The sequence below is a fragment of the Rattus norvegicus genome, chromosome 3 (genome assembly GCF_021556685.1).
Source record: "Rattus norvegicus strain SHRSP/BbbUtx chromosome 3, alternate assembly SHRSP_T2T, whole genome shotgun sequence".
Taxonomy (NCBI): Eukaryota; Metazoa; Chordata; class Mammalia; order Rodentia; family Muridae; genus Rattus; species Rattus norvegicus.
This window is the reverse complement of record NC_141536.1, coordinates 11,646,088-11,666,161: the sequence shown is the minus strand read 5'-3', so window position 1 is coordinate 11,666,161 and position 20,074 is coordinate 11,646,088. Positions and strand designations below refer to the sequence as shown.

The following is a 20,074-nucleotide window of genomic DNA, read 5'->3' as shown; positions in this document are numbered from 1 at the left end:
GTGAGGTCAATGCTTTTAATTAGCACTATGGACTAGGCCTGTTGTCAGTGGGGAGTACTTGCCTAGAGTATGTGAGGTCAGGGCTCTAGCCTTAGACTGCCCAAATAAAGAAAACACCCAAAACAAATCAAGCAGCACTCAGGCAGTCTGAAGAGCCTCTCTTGAGAGCCGGAGTGTGGCCAGCCCTGAGTTCCATCTCTGGTACTGCCAAAACCAAATAGGGTTCTCTGAACCATGGGTACAGTGCCCAGCATGAACTGCATTGACATAAACAGTGAATGAACTTTATCCTGCAGCCCTTGTCTTCTGTTGTCCACCCAGAGGGTCTCATCGGCAGCTCCTTCACAAGCAGGCACAGTTCTGAACTTGCAAATGCAACAAGAAGCAGACAGAATCGGTGCAATCATCCTCTTCCAAGTGGGAGGGGGTGAACATGATCAATGTACACCACACATATGCCTCGAAATGTCAAATGGAACACATTCTGCTAATACAACAGAAAATAAAAACGCATTTCCTCCTTGAGGTGGGCTTCCAGTTGGGGAATTGTGCTAGGATGTGCTCAAGGATGAAAGCGGAAAGCTGGGCCCCAGTTTTGTTCTGGTCTGGTTCTCCAGAAACACTGGCCTCCTTCGTCTTTTGTGACCCTGTGTGTTCACGGAAACCAACCATTCAGAAATCAGGACAATAAAGACAAAATCAACACGGTAACTCTTCAAAGACACTTGACCTTGGATCTTGGTCTCACGAGTATCACATGGAGAACCACATAGCATAGCAGATAGCGCATATTGGCAACTGGACTGGATCAGGCAGAAGCTCAGCTCTAAGTCAGACCAGCAGGCTTATGTTTTGGAAGGTGCTGAGACAAGATCTCTCCCTTGGGGAAGGGGTAGCTCTGAGAGCTGCTGTGGAATCACACTATAGGAGAGCACATTCATTCACTTCAGATACACTTGGAGGGGCACCCTGCAGGGACGGGCAATGTGTGGTAGATGGAACCCTTGCTATCCTATCAGAGTTGCATTTGAATGAACAGATACTGACAGTATGCTGAGGAACTAGCAACAAATCACGTGGGTTTGGAAGGGATACTCCTCCTCTCCATACAGCAGAAAGTCAGTGTTGCCTCTGGGCAGAAAAGGAACAGTGCCTTCCAGCTGCAGCATAGAAGACCAACATGGCAGAGGTGAGAGCCCAGCAGGAATGAGACTGCAAAAGCCAGGTGAGAAAAGATAGCCGCTAGCACTGGGCTATCATTATAAAATAAGCACTTCTAGGAAGTGTCTGGCAAGGTGACAGTTTACAAAGGAAGCGCCTCTCAACTGTTTAGGACTGTGTATGTGATGAACAGGTGCGGAAATACTTAGTACAGAATACTAAGATTTTCAGTAGGTGCTTAGCAGACTTCTGGCACCCCAGGCTTACTGGTCAGGTTTTGGGGGCACCAGCCCTGAGAGGCAGGACTGCCCTCAGCTCTATGTCACAGGGGCACTAATGGGAATACAGCCTGCAAGTAGACGGCAGGTGTGTGCCTAGAAAGGGCCAAGTGGTCTGGTTCTCCAGAGCCTGTGTGTGCTACAGACCCCACCATCCAGGGTCATTGTACAGAAAACATAGCTACTATAACTAATTCTAAACAAAGCCCCACACAATATACTAACAAGGCCACAGGCCATCCTGGTGTAGATTCATGCTCATTCTTTAATCCAGCAGTCAACAGCTGGAGTGCACATGGCACTTGGACTGAAACTGAGTGCTATCTTATTCTGTGGATCCAGTGAGAAGATTAACAGGCGGAAAAGCCACATGTGTACACTGGGGTGTTGAGTTAAGGTTAGGATGTGCTAAGAATAAAGTAAACTGCCAAGATGCATTTCTTTGAAATGGGCTAAAGATTTAATACAGCCGGGAAGGTCTCAACTGTTTATTTACATGCTTGGTCTACACAGTGTGTATTTGGGCTAATGAGAGTCAACTGCTGTGTATAAATCTGAGTCAAGACAACCCGATCATGTAAGGAGCAGCCTGAACTCCCATGCTAACACTCTTCCACGAAGCTCCAGCTCTGGAAGCACAAGGCACTCTTGTAGTGCATTACAGACTACTAGAGTGGGAGTTGAACCTCAGGGCTCCATGGGCTAAATACAAACTCTGAGGTCCATAGTGCTTACTGCTCCACACTGGTGCTTTCTAACAAGACTAGTGACAGTTGAGGTTGCTCTTTGTGGTATGCAAAGAGATCCCAGAAGAACCTGGGGTTTAGTAGCAAGGGCTAGGGAAGCCTAACTGCATATGTGGAACACTACAGATGCTCACAGGCAGATCTCAGCCCTTTCACTTTAGGACCATTATAAAGGCTGTGCACAGTGGTACCTCAGATAGCAGGTATTGTTAAATGGTGTTTTAAAGCAGGACAACTCTTTGGATAAGTAGGGGACTCTTCTGCACACAGCATATCTGTCAATGTGGTGTATAAAGGGCTGGAGGAACGCAGAGGAGGGAGGGGCTACTCAGGCGGAAGGTAAAGCTGCATGGTGGTCCCGCCTGGGGAAGGGGAGGCCACAGACAGAGGAAGCAGCAGGCACAGAGCACCAAAGCATGCAGGTATGAAGTTCCAAGAAGCCTGTGGAGAAGGAGGAATGATACTTGTTGCAATAAATGCAGTGAACTCTTGGCAGGTTGGAGCAAAGGATGCTGAACTGTCTGCAAGACACTGGCCTGCTTCATATGAGGAAAATTGTCTCGTTCAAGATGGCAGGGAGGAACAGCAGAGAGCTCTGGGATGGCCAGGCAGGAAGGAGAAGGGGAGACGGGCTTGGAAAGGACGGCTGAAGTCAAGCTATCACAGTCACGGGCATCTGTAAGGAGGCTTTCTCTTGAACACCACCAGGGCAGTGGGGAGGACACGGGCCTCTGTGGAACGATCAATCGGGTGGAGGACGGCGAGCAGTGTCTAGAGGAAAGGAGACCAGGAGACGAAGGAAAAGGCAGGGGCAAGAGTCCTAAGGACAGAACCAAGCACAGCCAGGACTGGTAGAGTGCTGAGGGGATGCCTGAGGCAGAGCAGACAGCTCAAGCTCACAGAGAGCAGTGTGCACGTGGCACCTGGTTGTGGCTGGTGACAGTGTTGCTGGAGAGGAAGGGCTGGGCTATCTTTCAATGGCTGATCAATAAACATTTGTTGCAGGACAAGGGGACACACTGGAACAAAATAAGGCCAAATTGGGGGCACGGTGTAAGATAAGTTATCTGGCTTGAAAACTGGCCTAGCATTTACTACGGAATAAATCAAAGCAGACAGCCCAAGACAAACACACACAGTTAAGGCCGGGAGGGCAGCTTTCTGAATGGTGAACACACAGCTTCACCTTGTCTCAAAAAGGCCAATGGCAGTGGTTTCTGCCACACATCAATTTCACATCAGATACACAAACACTTAGAAAGTACTCCCTTGGTATCGAAATCATCTTTTCTAACAGTTAAATTCACTGCTCCAAATGCCAGCCTGGGGAGGTGGACTGAGTCGCAGCTCCTTGGACACAGTGGCTGGAATACACAGATGGAGCCAAAGGGTTTGAAGGGCAGCACTGGAAACGCTGAGGCTGATGACTGCTGGGAAAGGGGTTGACCTTTGTGGCAAAGGTGACAGCAGCCTAGGCTGTAATCACTTAAGAGGCAGTATTTCAAGGGGATTTTAGGATGTGTTCAGCTCCCACTAATCCATGAATGGATCCAGGTGCACAGCATTCCTGTGAAGGACTATCTTACAGCTAATTAGAGAAGCTAGAGATGCAATGGTTTCTTAGTGAGCAATTTTGGGGGTAAATCAAGAAAAAGTATAAAGTACTTAGAGAAATTAGGAAACAAAACAAAAACCACCTGTGCCCTTGCCTGAAAGACTTGGTGTCTGAGACTCACAATACTTCCTTTGTACCAGCAGCACCAGCGATGAGACAATGGACTTCGTCCACTCTTCAGCTCCTTCTGCGTCCTCCAGAGGCCACATGTGTGAGGGTAGCACCTCATACCACCTGACCTATAAGCCCCACGAAAGTCTCCCCAAAAAAGTACAAATGTGCAATGAACAGAAAGCAGGCCGAGGGAACGATAGCTGTTCTGGGAGGCACCGGAAATTCTGGAGAGGACTCAGCTCCAGAACTTTCCTGAGAAATGAACTTCCTTTCTAAAGCAAAGTCCTGCCCTGCCCTCCAGACTCATAGGATACCCACAGTGAAGTCCAGGTCTCACAACCCAAGAGAGCACTGAGGTCAGAATAGCACTTTCAGAGGAGGAGAGGTGGGTAATGCCCAGGAAATACCTACACAGAGCACCACTATCCCCACAAAACCCAAAGCCACTGCCTTCAGAGTGGTTAAATGCGGCATGTGTGTATCTCCACAGACGCACAGAACAGAGTTTAGCTGAGAGACTCCAGGCATGCATACAGCTTCCTGGGACCTTTGCCCCTTTTTAGGTCCCAGCTTTCATTTGCTCAGTCCTTAGTTCCTCTCCAGTGAGGAGCCTGTACCCAAAGCGACAGCATATGTCTGAAGCCTTGCCCAACTTCCCACTTAATCTCCCTTTCCTCACAGCTACTGTGAGGTCACACTGATGCCCCCCAATACTTTGTTCATTTTATCAGGCAGATTCAGATGGCGAGCCGACTCTGGCTCATATTCATGATGTCATTGTTTTGTCACTCTGAAGTTCGAGGTTTGCTTAGTGAGGGTCTCTTTGAAATGGTATCTGTATCTATGCCCCCCCCCATAATTATCTGGATATTTCCCCTATTTTCTGGCACAGCGAGATGCTCCGGGCTCATCTTGTCCTGTCCTCAGCTGCTTACTCAAAGGACTCCTGCCAGTAAGTGACACTGGCGTTTAGAGACCAACACAAGGAGAGAGTGGTGATCACTGCCTTTGAGCTCTCACCTAGACCTTAGCAGGCAGGTCAGGGCCCACCCGTGTGCACATACACACCAGCATTTCTGTTTCTACTAATACTTCCAGTTGCTATGCAACACCATAGAGATGGTCTCCTGTGTCTGTATGTGCTCTACCTCCCCCACCCCTCCAGGGTTTCAGACACACTAATCCCTACCAGTGGGACACTGACGGCCACTAACACTGTACTATGTAGCTACCATAGCACTCAAAGGAAAGGCTGGGTCAAACCCCACACTCTGGGTTCATGGGTTGCTTCTCTACTTTCTTCCCTGCCCACAAAGGAGTGAGCACATCGACTGAAATATCCGTAGCTTTCTTTAATTCCAATTGCATTATTTTTGGTTAAAAACAAAAGCAAAAAAGATAAATGTCCTACTCTGGACTTCTAGTCAGAGCTCCCGAGTCACTCTGCCCGACACGTGCCTGTCTCATGCACTTCCAGCCCTCTGCTTGACACGCTTCTCTCAACAGGCTCCTAAACAGACTACTTTGTTTCTGGTCTACCCCTCCAAGTGCGTTAATGGATGTTTTCTCTCTCCTTACAGAGAGGGGCCGTATTGAAAAAAGCATCCGTTTTTCTCTTTAAATAATGGCCGACCCTGGAAGTCACTTCGAATAGGTCACAGGTCCTCCATCTTTCAAAGATGAGAACAGAAGCAGTGTGGTTTCATTGTGTGGCTGCCTCTGGGTCTTAGTCCTCCTCCTCAGAGTGTGCAGATTATCCTAAGACTCTGCACTCACAAACAACCCGTAACTAACAGCTGCACACACCCGCTTTCACACTGTTGGAAGGAGTCCTCAGGGTCACCTCCTTGTACAAACCCTGCTGGTCAAAGGCAAATGCAAACACAGTTTCCCGGACACAGCAGACACTGAAGGACCTTCCTCTAAGTGGTCCCCATTGCCATCAGCATTGAAAAGAGGCCCGTTCCCTTGCCTCCTCGGCAGAATGTAGACACGGCCTTTTCAGTACTGCTAACCTGGTAGGCAGGAAACGGCTCTCAATTAGGTTTTAATCCACATCTGTCTGAGGATGAGGATGGACATCTTGTCATCTATTTAAATACTGTGTGTTAAAGCTCTCCCCACTGCAGCCCCATTTTAATATTTCCACTTTATTTTTAATTAGCAAAAGGATTTCTGAGATGGGTCTCTGCACCTAGGACACTTGCTATGTACATGTCCCCGCTTGATAGCTGTCTTGGTTTGTTAAGATTTTTTGACTCTCCGAAGGTGTCCCCCTTCCTGTGGCTGTGCCCCACTGACTACACGTGTCACCTGTACCATCTGCTCCATTTCCAATTAGCTATTTCAGTCTCCTACTCTGGTTGTCCACCATAAGCGGGGCCATTGTTTTGACTCCTATGATTTCTAGGTGTGCTTGAAGAGCACTCTCTCTCCACTCTCTTCCCTTTTAGCTGTTCCTATCCTTTATGTATACTTCTTCTCCCCACGAGCTTTAGTGGCACCTCTGAACGTTCCTTAGGATTGTCCTATTGATGTGACTGGTATGTGTGCTCTCAGTTTGATGCCGCAGTTAGATTTATCACATGTTTAGTGTTTCTGGGTGTTCCCTCCAGTTTGCACCTCTTTCCTCTTTATTCCGGTGTGTGGATGCTTTGAGACAGCATATCCTAGCCAGCTCAGACTGACCTGAGACCTGCAGTTCCTTGCCTCATCCTGAAAGCGAAGATGTACTCACCATGCCTACTTTCTTTCTGTCAATGCTGGTGATGGGACCCAGGGCCTCACTAACGCTAGGCAAATGCTCTACCACTAAGCTACACCCCAGCCCTTTGTTTTCTTATTAAGCCTATAGTTTTCATGCTTATCTTTGTACCTCTCCATGCTAACGCCCTCAGACCCCATCTCCTTATGCATCACTTTAACCTCTTGCTTCTCAGTATAGAACAATATCCTTGATTCTCACTGACTGCATACACAAAAGTCAATACACATATTTCATATGCACCTTTATGAACACAGTGCTTATAGGCTGTCTCCCACCCTCAGGGCTACCTTGCCTGTGCCCTGCTCAGCTTGCCCTGGGCTGAGCAGCCTACGTTCTCTTGTCTGGGGAAGCTCTAAGGAGGCCCACAGGTGCAAAATCTTGGTTCAAATGACTTTTCTCTGGCCTCAGTACTTGAAAGGACACACACGTGTCCCTGGCTCTTCTTTGAAAATTGCTGTCTTGCTTGTATTTTTTTAATTTTACATGTATGAATGTTTGTTTGCACATATGTATGTATACCACAAACATACTGGTGCCTTGGGGAGGACAGCAGAGGGCAATGGAAATGGAACTGGAGTTATGTGGTTTTAAGCTGCTCAAGATACATTTTAAGAACTGAACTCAAGACAAGTTCAAGGAGCAGCAAACACTCTTAACTGAAGAGTCAATCCTTATTGGTTTAAAAAAATATTTATTTTTCTTATTTTGAATTAGGTACATGTGTGTGTGCTTGAGTACATGCATTGTGTATGTGTGTGCACTTGAGTGTGTGAGGACGTATATGAATGTGTGTGCACTCCCCCATGAGAGTATGTATGTATGTACATGTGCAGGCGGGCAGAGAAGAGAAATGTCAGGTCCACTGGAAGAACAATGACTGTTCTCAACTGCTGAGCTACTTCTCCAGCCTTTCCTGCTGTTTTGAGCAGTGTGATGACAAGTGGCTGTAAAATCAGAGGATTTTGGGGCGGGGGTGGGGCTTTGAGGTTATTTCAGTTCTTGCTTGGGAGTCCTGAGGACTGTTTTATCTTTGAAGCGTGATGACCCTGAGCTTTAGATTAGACTTGGTGGTTCCTCGCTAGCTGTGCCAAGTTCCCAGGGCCCCCTTTAGTGCTTAGATTCAGGCCTCGGCTTTCCCTTCTGGGCTTATTTAGTTTTACACGTTGGTTCCACCCCATTTTGCTCTCCCCAGAACGCTAACATACACATGAGATGGCTCGCATGGTCTCTTAGCGTGTGCTCCATTCCTATAATTTTTCCAACTGTACGGCGGTCACCTTCTCATTACTCTCTCAGCGGTCTGTTTCCCTGCTGCTTGTTATTAGATTTTACATGGATATGTTTTTATTTGCAACGAGTCAGACTTAGAATTTCCGTGATAATGTTCTCATTTTCCTAAGTACAACAAGCGTCCAGTTCTTCTGACTTTACAACTAAAGTGTTTTTTTCTTTCTTCCCTATCTTACTGAATGCTACTTGAGGATGCTAAAGCCAGTCTGGAGTGTGGGGCTCTAGTCTTTTGCTCTGTGGGATCTGGGATCTGTTTTCTTAAAGGCTGGGAAAGGTTTATCTCATCCAATTTTAATATGAAAACCTCAAACATCAAAAAAGTTGAAAAAGGTGCAGAGTGGACGCCCTGTACCTATGCTGCAGTCACACACTGGGAGGCTTTCTGTCTCATACCTGCCCTTTGTCCCGGACCTACTGCTCCAACTTGTGCCTTTGATACAGCTAGAGAATGCATATGCCAGTACACACTCTCGCTAGAGCTAAACAGAACTCAATTGTCATTAAAGACCTTTCAGATAAAATCTGTCCATGACTGAGATGTGCACAGTTCTGTATACAGGACAAGCACAGAATCCAGATCATTTTCCTTCCCTGCCAACCAGTAAACACTGCTCTAGAATTTTCTTCAGGTGCAGTATAGTACGCTTCACTATAGGCCAGTTTTTACCTGTAGAAGGTGACAGTGACAGCACCAGCATGCAGGCTTTCTGGCTATAGTTCCAGTATGGCTTTATGGCTATAGTTACGATATGGTTTTCTGGCTTCCTGTGTTCATGTTTTCTATACTGTGCATATGAAGAAACTTGGGTGTGCGTAGTCACCTGCAATATTTCGGATATACAGCATAAGAATAAAGGAAGAGAGAGTGTTTAAAAGCAAAATGATTGTGATTTTGCTACTCCTACTCTATCTACCCATCTCTCCTTCCTTTTTGGTAGCCAGTGAGGCATGTTGAAGCAAACCTCATCACCATGACATCTCTGATGCACACTTTTCAGCATTCACTTCTAAAAATTATGACAGAGATGAGGCTCTGACCACGCCTAGCAAAGCACTAACATCTGACAGAAGTCTATGTGTCTAAGAGAGAACTCAGGCAAGGAGAACTTGCCCTCCCTTTGCCCAGTGTGATTCAGTCCCCCAGGCACCCTACTCTCTCTGCTCATCTTCTGGCTACAGAGTTAACTGGCTGAAGAACCATGTGGTGGGAAGCCCCAAATTCTTGTGTTTATTTCGCATCAAGGGTTTAGTAGCTGGATGAGTTCCTAATCATGGGCACCACTGCAACAAGCAGTTAGAATGTCAGTTCAGAGTGTCGTTTTTTTTGAGGTTGACCTGATACATTTTTACATTGTCTTGGATACATTTTAAAAAAAAATTTTATTTTATTTTTGTGGTCTTCCTATGTTGTGCAGGCTGATCTCAAACTCAGGGCTTAGGTGATCCTCTGGTTACAGCCTCCTGATTAGTGTGCACACCACCACTCAGCTGTTCTGGTGTCTGTAATACACAAAGCAGTAGCTCTCGTCCCTTTGGTCTCAGGACCTCTTTCTACTGAGAGTGGCTGAGGATGTCTAGGAGCCCTTGCATTTATGGGATGGGGCTATCAGTACCTAATGCTATAGTAACGACAATGGAGGTGTGCCTAAAGCACTCACTGACCTGAGAGCTTAGCATACAGTGTCCCCCCCAGCATTAAGGAGCTTGGAGAACTCCACTGTGGACATGAAAAATCGGTGAAAGAAGAGTGGAGAGGGAGGCCTCTCACCTGCCTTAAAGCAGTTTGATCTCTTGGTGCCCTGGGAAGGGTCCTGCAGTTTCTTGCCCTTGGATCACAATTTGGGAATTGCTACCTTAGAAAAATGGAGCTTTGGAAACAAGCATCTTTAGGGCCAGATTTGATTAAAAACTTTTGTGTGTGTGTCAAAAGTGGAGAAGAAGGACTGGGGATTTGGCATATTGTGTAAAGTGCTTGCTGTGCAACCATAAAGACCTGAGTTCAGATGCACCCTATATCTAGGTGAGGCAGTGTGATCTACAATCCCAGCACTGGGAGGTAGAGACCATTGGGTTCTGAGGGCTTCCTGGACAGGAAGTCTTACTGAAATAAGAGAGAGTTCACTGAGAGAACTTGTTTCAAAAAAGGAGATGCAAGCTAGGCGTGGTACTGTGCATCTTTCATCCCAGCACTTAGGAGGCAGAGGCAGACAGATTTCTGTGAGTTCAAGGCCAACCTGGGCTACATAGTGAGTTTAGGGTTGCATAATGAGACCCTGTTTCAAAAAAAGTATAGAAGTAATAGAAGAAGACACTCAATGTCACCTCTGGTCTCTATAAATGCATACATGCACACTTCCCACACATTGGAAACACACAGACTCACAAGAGTGGAAAAGTACAAAGCCCATGTCTTCTTATGAGGCGTGCGTGACAAAGAACCCCCATAGCCTCAGTGCAGTAACAAAGGCGCTAGAACTCAGGTTCTGATCACTCCAGCAGACACTGCTGGTGCAGCACAGAATTATAGCATGGGTGGACTTCAGGAGTGTCTGATGAATAGGTAAGATGAAGGCATAAGCCTTTAGGGGGCTGGGAGAAGTCCAGAATCCAGAGTAGCTGGTGGGTATAAATTAGTGCAACTGTCTGGAAGGCGAATGCCTGTGTGTCTGAGCCAGGCTTCCCAACTTCCCCAGCCTTGGTTAACTGGGCTGCTCCGGCTCACTGCAGGAGAGCATGTGTAGCACCATCTCTAGTCTCCACCCACTCAGATGCCTACATCAAAGTCTTAAAAATACCTCTAGGTATTGCCACATACCTCTAAGGAGGCAATAATCAAGTCAAGAACCACCATAACATCATACAGTAACATTACACGTAACATTATACAGTCTGAGCAGGCTGTCTTTACATATTTAAGAAAATGCACACGCAGAAATGACGTAGTTATAATCTCAGAAATTATTGAAAAGAAAACAAACCATCAAAGGAACAACCGCTACCCTAAGCCAAGCAGGGTCCCGGTGAGACCTAGAGCATGGCAGGCCAAGGCAGAGGGGACACCACGCAGGAGGAGGATGAGGTGACCTTTGGCCATCAGGACCCAAACCATGGGCCAGTAATGCTGTGAGCAGAGCTGTTTATAAGAATCTGCAAACAAAATAACATAGCATTTCCTATCAGAAAAATGAGTTCACCAACAATTTGAATAAAATGTACTAAACAAAGGGCAACATTAGTGAAAAAATTAGGATGAGTTAAAAATTAGTTCTTAAGAACATTATATCTTCCAAATATATTGAATTAAAAATGGAGGTATAAAAAATTGTACCTAGCAATCTAAATAGAGCCCCTCCCCACAGGAGTGATTTGCGAAGGGAGGGGGACAGATTCCTGTGTGAGGATGGCTGGGAAGCTCACACGGGACTGCACATGGTGGATACTGTACTTATAGTTAGCTGAGGCAGGGTCTATGTTGCTAACGAGCTTGAAACATTCAAAAATGAGCGTGCGTCTGTCTGTGTGCGCTGCGTGCAGATGCCAGTGGGGACCAGAAGCCGGCACTGGAAGCCCTTCAGCTGGAGCTACAGGCGGCTGTGAGCTCCACAATGTGGGAGGCACTGGACCCTCATCCGTTTGAAAAATAGCAGGCACCAACCCCTGACCCATCTCTTCAGCCCCTCAATAGTATTAAATAAATATGGAAGGGTCACGCCTAGATCATCATTAGCATTTTGTTAATCCAAGATTAGGATAAATCCACCTTACAAAACTTCACAGTCTTCTGGACCCTATCCCAGCCTGGGAGGCCAAGCCTGACTTGGGGTGGTTTCTTTCCTTCCCCCTTTTCCTGGCTTCCTGTACTGCAGTTGACCCCTGATGAGTCTTTGCCTGGGTTACCTCTCTTAGACATTGCTTCACTATACTTCCTGTGGGTCTTGGTCCCTAGCACACTGCCTACCCGCCACAACACCTCTCCTCTTTCCCACCTTCTCAACCCACTTCTGCTCCTTAACCCTGCCATTCTAATATAGGTAAGGCAAATGTGGCTGGTCTCTGGTCCCACTCTCTAGACTGTAGTGGCAGCCCTGGCATTGAGGTCTGTGCCCTTCTTGACTGGTGCTGTAGAGAGAATTCGCTGAGTGGTAGGATGAGTGTCTTCTCCAGCATAGCTAACGTGTCACTTGACACCAGGGTAGGGACATGCCAAAAGGCCAGGCTTCCAGGGAACTTTAGTTGGTGTCTGATTAGTTCCCATGTTTTGTATCACAAGTGATCCTGGGAAAGACCCACTTGCAGAAGCAGAAGCGCTGGGTGCAGGGCAGCGGTTCTTAGTGTGTATGTGGGCGGGCTGTCATCTCCCCAACTGCATGCTCCTCAAAATGTACTCCACAGCTCCAGCTGATCTTGGGGAACAGTCACATGCAGATCCAGGGCTCTGCATAGGGCCACCAACTCAGGACTTCTGAGTGGCCTGCAAGGGATGCGCATCTGTGGAACTATTCGGTGAGCCAGAGGACCACTCAGGCACTAGAGCTGTCAACTCAGCGAGGAAGTCCGAGTGGCAGGAGGGGAACAGTTTAGGTGTTAGGGAGTCTCCCAACCTCAAATAATGGGCAGAGTGACATGAAGTGGCATATCCAACAGCTTAAGGAAGGAGGCATCCTGGAGACAGGAGGGCTAAGGTGCAGCAGCTCTGGAGAGATGTGCACACAAACATCTAGATTAACATTACAAACCACCAGAGTACATTTAAAACATTGCAGTGAAAGCTCCATTTTCTCATTTTCTTATACCTAGTTGATCAGTCAAAAACTGGAGAAGATACTGTTTTAAGCGATGCGAGAAGCCAGCAGCTTGTTCCAGTCTGACTCAGTTAAGCTCTTACAATATTTTGACTGTTGGAGGAAAATTAATAATGGGATGTTAGGCGGTAGATTAGTTGAAACTAAATATCAACATAGCTAGATTTATTTTTGGATGACTGAGATCATCCTTCAGAGAACAGAAACAGCTCGCATTATCTCATGAGCTACTAACTCACACAGTAACAGCACAATTTCCAGCAAGCACACAAGAGCACATTAGCTACAGTTCGGTGTGCAGGCCACGGGTGATACCTGAGGCTCATGAAGACACCAAAGGAGACTTCCCCAGAAATTGGCTGGCTGGTTTCAGGACCAATCCAGTTCAGTCCCTTTCAAGGTGCCAGGGTGGAGGAGGTAGAGTCAGAAAGTGTCAACTTGCCCTGTTTCCCTCGTGCCTTCTACACAGTGGAGAGGCTGCCAACTTAAGCTATGGGGTATCCAGCTGCAGACTGCCTGGAAGTGATTGCCAAGAGAGTGAGAACACCAAAATGACTTGACCCAGACATGCCTTTCGTCCATGCCTGGTCACTGACACTGCTGATTCCTATGCAGATGCAGAAGCAGAAACCTTCTCTCTACTCACAGCAAAAACTGGAGGCTTCTAACATCAGTGAAATTGGGGGAACTGAGACTTAAGACTGTGTGTATGCATATGTGCGTGTGCATGTGATATAAAATGGAAAGCTGGAAAGAATTCTAGCTTATCTCGGCAATAGAAACACCATGTGAAGAGTCCTGGGATAGACTGTACTGGACAACAGTATGCATGGCAGAAACAACACACACTGCATGGTACTATTTTTAAACAGCTCACAACTCCGTGACAGTTAAGGACACATGAACATAGAGCACATTGGTGTACAAGGGAGAAGGAGGGTCTTTCTCAGGAGGATGACCTTGGGTGGCAAAGCTATGGGTAACAACACATGCTGGCCCTTTACTGCTTCTCAACTAAGTGGTGAGCTTTAGAATTTACCTATGTTATACCAATCATTGTAGCTATCCAATTACTTTTCAAGATTTATTTATTATATATAAGTACACTGTAGCTGTCTTCAGACACAAGAAGAGGGCATCAGATCTCATTACAGATGGTTGTGAGCCACCATGTGGTTGTAGAAATTTGAACTCAGGACCTCTTGGAGGAGCAGTCAGGGCTCTTAACCACTGAGCCATCTCTCCAGCCCCAATTACTTGTTATTGAAAGAAAAAAAAAAGTCACCAGCACAGTGCCCGGTAGTCTAAAGATCTGTTTATGCCATCAGAATAAGTTGTTTGTCCTCAGATGAAGCACCCTGGGGGCTTGCTGACAGGATGAGGGGGTCCAGTCAGATGAACACAGCTGGGGCTGGTGGGAGGATGGATGAGTGCTGTGTAGGCCACAGCCTGTCCTCCCCCAGCTCATTCATCAAGTGCAGGACTGCCTTCTCAGCCCCTCTGGGAATTACTTCCTCTCTTCACACTTAGGTAGGGCATTCAAGTCCTGACTGTCCACCCCAACAAAGGGAGGGGAACAACTTCAGATGAGGCCACCAGGAAGCTCCTTCCAGGGTGACGAGGTGGGAGGCTGGATGAAAATCCCAGGGTACAAGAAGGACAGTACTTGGGGCTGGGGATTTAGCTCAGTGGTAGAGCGTTTACCTAGGAAGCGCAAGGCCCTGGGTTCGATCCCCAGCTCCGGAAAAAAAGAACCAAAAAAAAAAAAAAAAAAAAAAAAAAAAGAAGGACAGTACTCTAGCCCACGTGTGGAGCGTCACGGAGCCCTGGTGTTGGTCCTACTGGGTGGGTCGGCTGGCTCTCTACATGTGAGCACCTGATGCTTTGCTCACTCAGGTGAGCTGGGCAGGCTCTACTGTCGGCTTGGCATGAAATGTCTCTTCATCCCAAAAACTGGGTCAAGTGCAGGCTCTGGCAAGGGAGGGAGACTGCTGGCCTCCTATTCCAAGTCCCCCAGCTGCCCCTTCCTACTAATTCCACTTGCTGCCCAGCTCTCTAGAGCCATCTCCAGGAAGTCTTTCTCCTCTTGCCTCTGTGTCCTATGGTGGTGCACTACAGATCTTCAAGTATGGCTGCTGAAGTCAGGGAATGGGTGACTAGCAAAGGTGGTTGAGGAGGCGGCAGCAGCTGGCCCTGACTCCCTCACCTACAAGGTGACAGTTGCCTTCCACCTCCATCCAGAAGCTGGGGTATGGACAGCATATCATCTTAGAGCATCGCAAACTACAGCAATGCCATTGCTTAAAAGGAGAAGCCAAATAAAGCAGGTACGGCCAGAGTAGGTCACTCACCTGCCATGCGATTCTGACTAAATCACCCACCTCCACTAAACAAGCACCACTGACTGCAGTTCTGTGTCACCGAAGACCGGTGGCTCAAGCCAGCCAGAGGTGCGCAGACCTGAACAGCCCTTGTTGGCTAAGCATGTTATGTGTAATGCGGAGTCTTTCCCTTGCGTGGAGTCCCATGCTCTCTTATCAGCTATTAGAACAGACTCCATGAGGAGATGGTTGAGGCTGACAGGCCCAAGTTGCCTGTTTTGTCAGGTGGTAGAAACGCGAGCATTCTGCCTGCTCACCTCTAATCCTGCTCATTCCACTCAATGCCAAATTCTTATCCTCTTCATGAAATGGAAGCTCAGTGACCTGGAAATGATGTGACCAAACCTATTTCGCTGAGGATGCTTTGTTTTTATCTTTATTAACTCTTTGGTCCCTATCAAGTCTGCCAACAGGATCTGTGGACTGCTGTGAGGTCTGAGGGACCTTACACACGATGGGCATTCTTGAGGGACAGGAAATACCTTCTATGTAGAGAAAGCTGCTTTATTTTCCTATCAAAGGAATACTGTTGTATATCATTTTCTTTATACTTTAGCTCAAGATGAGAAAACTGCTCAAATGACCTTCAGAAATCTACCTATGTCTATATATCAAACACACACACAAATGAAATATTGCCAACTGAGGAAGTTCACATCCTTCCCATTCAGCAGTCAAAAGAAACATTCGAGAACTCTCAGCTTTTCCAAGAAGGGAGGAGTTGGGTGAAGAATGGCTTACCCGGGTGACTGTGAGCCTGGGTTAGACAAGAGAATGCCAGAGCAGTAGGAGTTCACAGGGAACCCACAGCAGACACGCTCCATCCACAGCCTTGCCTTCCTGGTCCCCACCAAAGCCCTCCCTTGTACATAATGCTGTAAGACGTGTTCCTCAGGCACCGATCACCACACGGACACCAGACCCTTCTCATGGACACCACAATACATCTCTAGGCCACTGGGCTCCAATAAATTGTCTTTCATCGAACTTATACATCAGTGGACCGTGAGGCCAGAACAAAAGCAAGAGAATCGGAAGTCAGTGTCATTAAAGGGCCAGAGGCTTCCTCCTAATATGTGAGGGTAGTAAATGACTTTCAGGGACCACAAAATCCTGAGGCAACAGTGTGTTCGTTTTCTTTAGCAGGATACCAGCTGAGAATCGCACAGTGTGATCTCTTAGAGAAAATATAGAATTTACCCAATGTTAGTTACTAGGGAGGCTGTCACATACCCGACTCGAGGTCACACAGCTTATAGTACCTTCCCTCTCTCTCTAACTCTTGTCTGGGACTGCATGTGCTCTAAAACAAGGCTTTAGAGTATAGTGTCTATGCTAAAGCAATGGCTCCATCCTGTGAGCATTGACCCCTTTAAGGTGGGCCTACCCTTTCACAGGGGTCCCCTAAGACCATTGAAAAACAGATAGTTACATTACAATTTAAAACAGTAGAAAAACTATAGTTATGAAGTAGCAACAAAAGTAATTTTATGGTTGGGGTCACCACAGCATGAGGAAGCATATAGATTGGTGTGTGGGGACCAGAGGTGGACCAGCTGTCACCTCCCCACCTTATCTTTCTTCAGACAAGGTTTGCCACCCACTCAGCTGGGCCACCATGCCAGCATGCCCTCCGGCTTCTGTTGTCCATCAGTAAGTTTACAGGACATGTCCCCACACGCAGGCAAGCAGATCTTACCAGAAGCACTGCTGAAGTCCCATTGGGTCTCGATAAGTGAATGGACATTTCTGGAAACATTCTGTCAATGCGGCTGATCACGTCATCCACATATCTGGGTGTGGAAGAAGTACATAAGTATGAACTGGAGTCCTGTTGGAGGCTGGAAGACTTTATTTCATACTTAATAACCAACTTTTAGTGGGTGTGATCCCTTTTGAAGAAGATCACAAGATCCTTCATGAAAACATCTTTTTCCTCTCATGACCCTTTGCAGAGGGGCTCTGTTTTAAGTGAATATATTTATACTTTAAATAAAGTACCTGAATATACCCTAACTTTCCATTGGGATATGTCTGCTCTCATACAGGACTCCACTGCAGACACACTGTAGGCACACTGCAGGCACACTGCAGACACACTGTAGGCACACTGTAGGCACACTGCAGGCACACTGCAGGCACACTGCAGGCACACTGCAGGCACGCTGCAGATACACTGCAGGCACACTGTAGGCACACTGTAGGCACACTGTAGGCACACTGCAGACACACTGCAGATACACTGTAGGAACACTGTAGGCACACTGCAGACACACTGCAGATACACTGCAGGCACACTGTAGGCACACTGTAGGAACACTGTAGGCACACTGCAGGCAAACTGCAGATACACTGCAGGCACACTATAGTCACACTGCAGGCATACTGTAAGCACACTGTAGGCACACTGCAGGCACACTGTAGGCCTATGCTTTTGGCTGTGCCTTCCCTAATGGAACCCAATGGTGGTACTTTCCATTTTCATGGATTTCTGTTTGGCTTTTATTTGCTCGGTCTTCTATGTCCCTATTACCACTTTATTCCTAAACTCCTGACTCTAAAACCTTTCTTAGCATCATCAAACATATCAGGTGAGGTAGCAGCTCCATTTTCATCCCTCCCCTGACCCAGTGGAGCCTGCATCTCCCAGGGCTTAATACTCACTTAGTGAGACTACTGGCATTAAGCATGTGGCATGGTGGCGGGTACTTATTAAGGACTGACAGATGACATGCATGCTGGCAGGTGGTCCCAAGAGCCCTCCTGCCCTGTAGTGGAGGCTCACTGGGAGCATGCCAGCCCACAGCACACAGAGCTGGCTCTGCTCTGTACATAGGAAACCCTCCCAGTTCACTGTCTACTCACACCAACACAAAAGGTGCACGGAATTCAGCAGCCAAGACCCCGAACTAGCTATTAAGGGGTAGTAAATTAAATTACATGCCTTCTACCTCAGGGACATGTTAAGGTATGGTTTCTGGGGGAAAGCAGAGATGAGCTCCTTGATCACACAATATGAAATTTCAGTTGGAAACCTGAGGCTTGTGAGAGGGAGTCAGAAGAAGGCCATCTGGTAAAAAGTGCACACCAACATGGCTGCCAAGGGCTGCTTCTCAGGACTGTCCTGTTGGGTTTTCATGCTGAAGGAGAGGCTGCAAAAGGCTGATAACTAACAAGGGCAGTGGCCAGGAAGGCATGAAAAAGAGGTGGTGCTGGCCAGGGTGCTCCAGGGGAAGGCAGTGTCGGGGATTCTGGTGGACCTCAAGTAGCCCACAGATTCCACGGTGCCACAGCAGCAGTCAGCTTCCCCTCTTAAGAGGACCATCATGTGAGGCTTGCTTAAGAGCTGAAGTTGCTCCAGGCATTTCTTCAAGATAAGGCCCCACCCTACTAAGCTGTAACAGCTTCAGAAGTGTCATTCCTGGGTGACTGAGAAACAGTCAGGGATCTTGGGCCTTATAGAACCTCATGGCATCTAAGCGCAGCTTAACTGCAGAAGTGACTGGAAGAGAAGAAGGCAAGAGCACGGCACTGCCTAGGGTCTACTGAACCAACAGAAGACGAATGTCAAAACCATGCCAACTCAGGCACTGGCGATGCTCACCTTCAGATGCTTCCCCTAATCTATATGTGTGCTTTTAACCCATTTCTTCAGACTCAGCAGAAGCAAACAGCCTCTGTCCCGTGTGAACGGAGGTCACTGCTAAGTATATGTTAATGTGAGGGGCAGGCAGTGTCTTCTGCAGTGTTCAATCAATAGCCATCATAGCTTTGGAGGGAGCGGGGTGAATGTGCACACAGACCATCCTAACCAGCTGCCTCCTATCTTTCACCTTGGAAACCTCAGCATTCCACCTGGGAAATCGGACTTCTTAGAGGTCAGAAAACCCCAACAGTGGGGTTATGTGATGATCCTGGGCCACACACAACCTCACCCTGTACTTTCCTAGAATTCCAAACCAGCCATAGTCCAGATTTTGCTCATTGCATCCAGAGTTGTAGTGGGCAGCCCTGGTCATTTTTGGACTCTTATTATTAATAAGTAGACTTTTATTTGGAAGGGAAGGCTGTGGCAGAGGAAAGACAATTCCTAGGAAAGGTACCTGCCACAGGCACAGCAGTGAAGAGGCCCAGGGTGGGTGAGTTTTCTGCAGTTTCCTCCCTGCCCACCCACCTGCCCGTGATCTTAGATAAGGCTCAGCAAACTCATTTGAAAATTCCATTGAGTAGAAATGAATTTTAAGGAGACCGTTTTTCTTCCCAGACCTAACATAAAGGAGATGCAGATTCCTTTGTTACAGGTGACATTATGCATTTGCCAAAAAGAGACCAAAGAAAGTCAGCTGCACCTTTAGCTGAGGAAAACAGTGTCTAGATTTTAGATGCAGAAATCAAAACATTTCATTTTTAAATAGACCCAGCCTTAGAGATACAAATGAGCCACTAGTAACTTGACAGAAACCAGGGAGGCTTGCCACACCAGATTAAAAGTCTGGAGACAAAAATGGCTTTCTTTCTGCCGAGAGTGGGGGCTGGTGTGTGTGGGGTGGTCTTTGGCAACACTTCTAGACTGCTGCCTCCCAAGACAGCGGGCGCTGCTCGTGTCTGTAGAGTGCTCGCAGAGTGCGCCAGCACCACGCTTACAGAGCGGGGCTAAGGACAGGTAGGAACGGCTTGCTCTCCTCCCACACTGCCACCATATGTCACACTACACGTTGTGGCAGAATCAAATTACTTTAATTTTTACCTTTGGAGTGGAGGCAAACAAGCAGCACACCGCAGCGGTGACGAGTTTACACTTGAGCAGACGCGGCCTGTGCGGCCTGCACGGAAAGACATTAATTTGGAGCCAAATTGAGCAGTGAGTCACAATTTGCACATATCTGTCAACTGTTAACAGGGTAATAACTTGGAAGGATT

The 20,074-nt window shown here is 47.3% G+C and overlaps 1 protein-coding gene across 2 annotated transcripts in view; it reads right to left on the bottom strand.

The window, feature by feature from the left end:
* Med27 (mediator complex subunit 27) overlaps positions 1–20,074 on the bottom strand; it is a 173,476-nt gene that overhangs the window by 39,511 nt on the left and 113,891 nt on the right. Inside the window, exon 4 of one of the 2 annotated variants that reach the window (NM_001106565.1) lies at positions 16,854–16,947. The exons of the other annotated variant lie outside the window; for it this stretch is intronic. Coding sequence (NP_001100035.1) covers positions 16,854–16,947 — 94 coding nt within the window. The remainder of the gene's footprint in view (positions 1–16,853; positions 16,948–20,074) is intronic. 2 annotated transcript variants of the gene reach the window in all.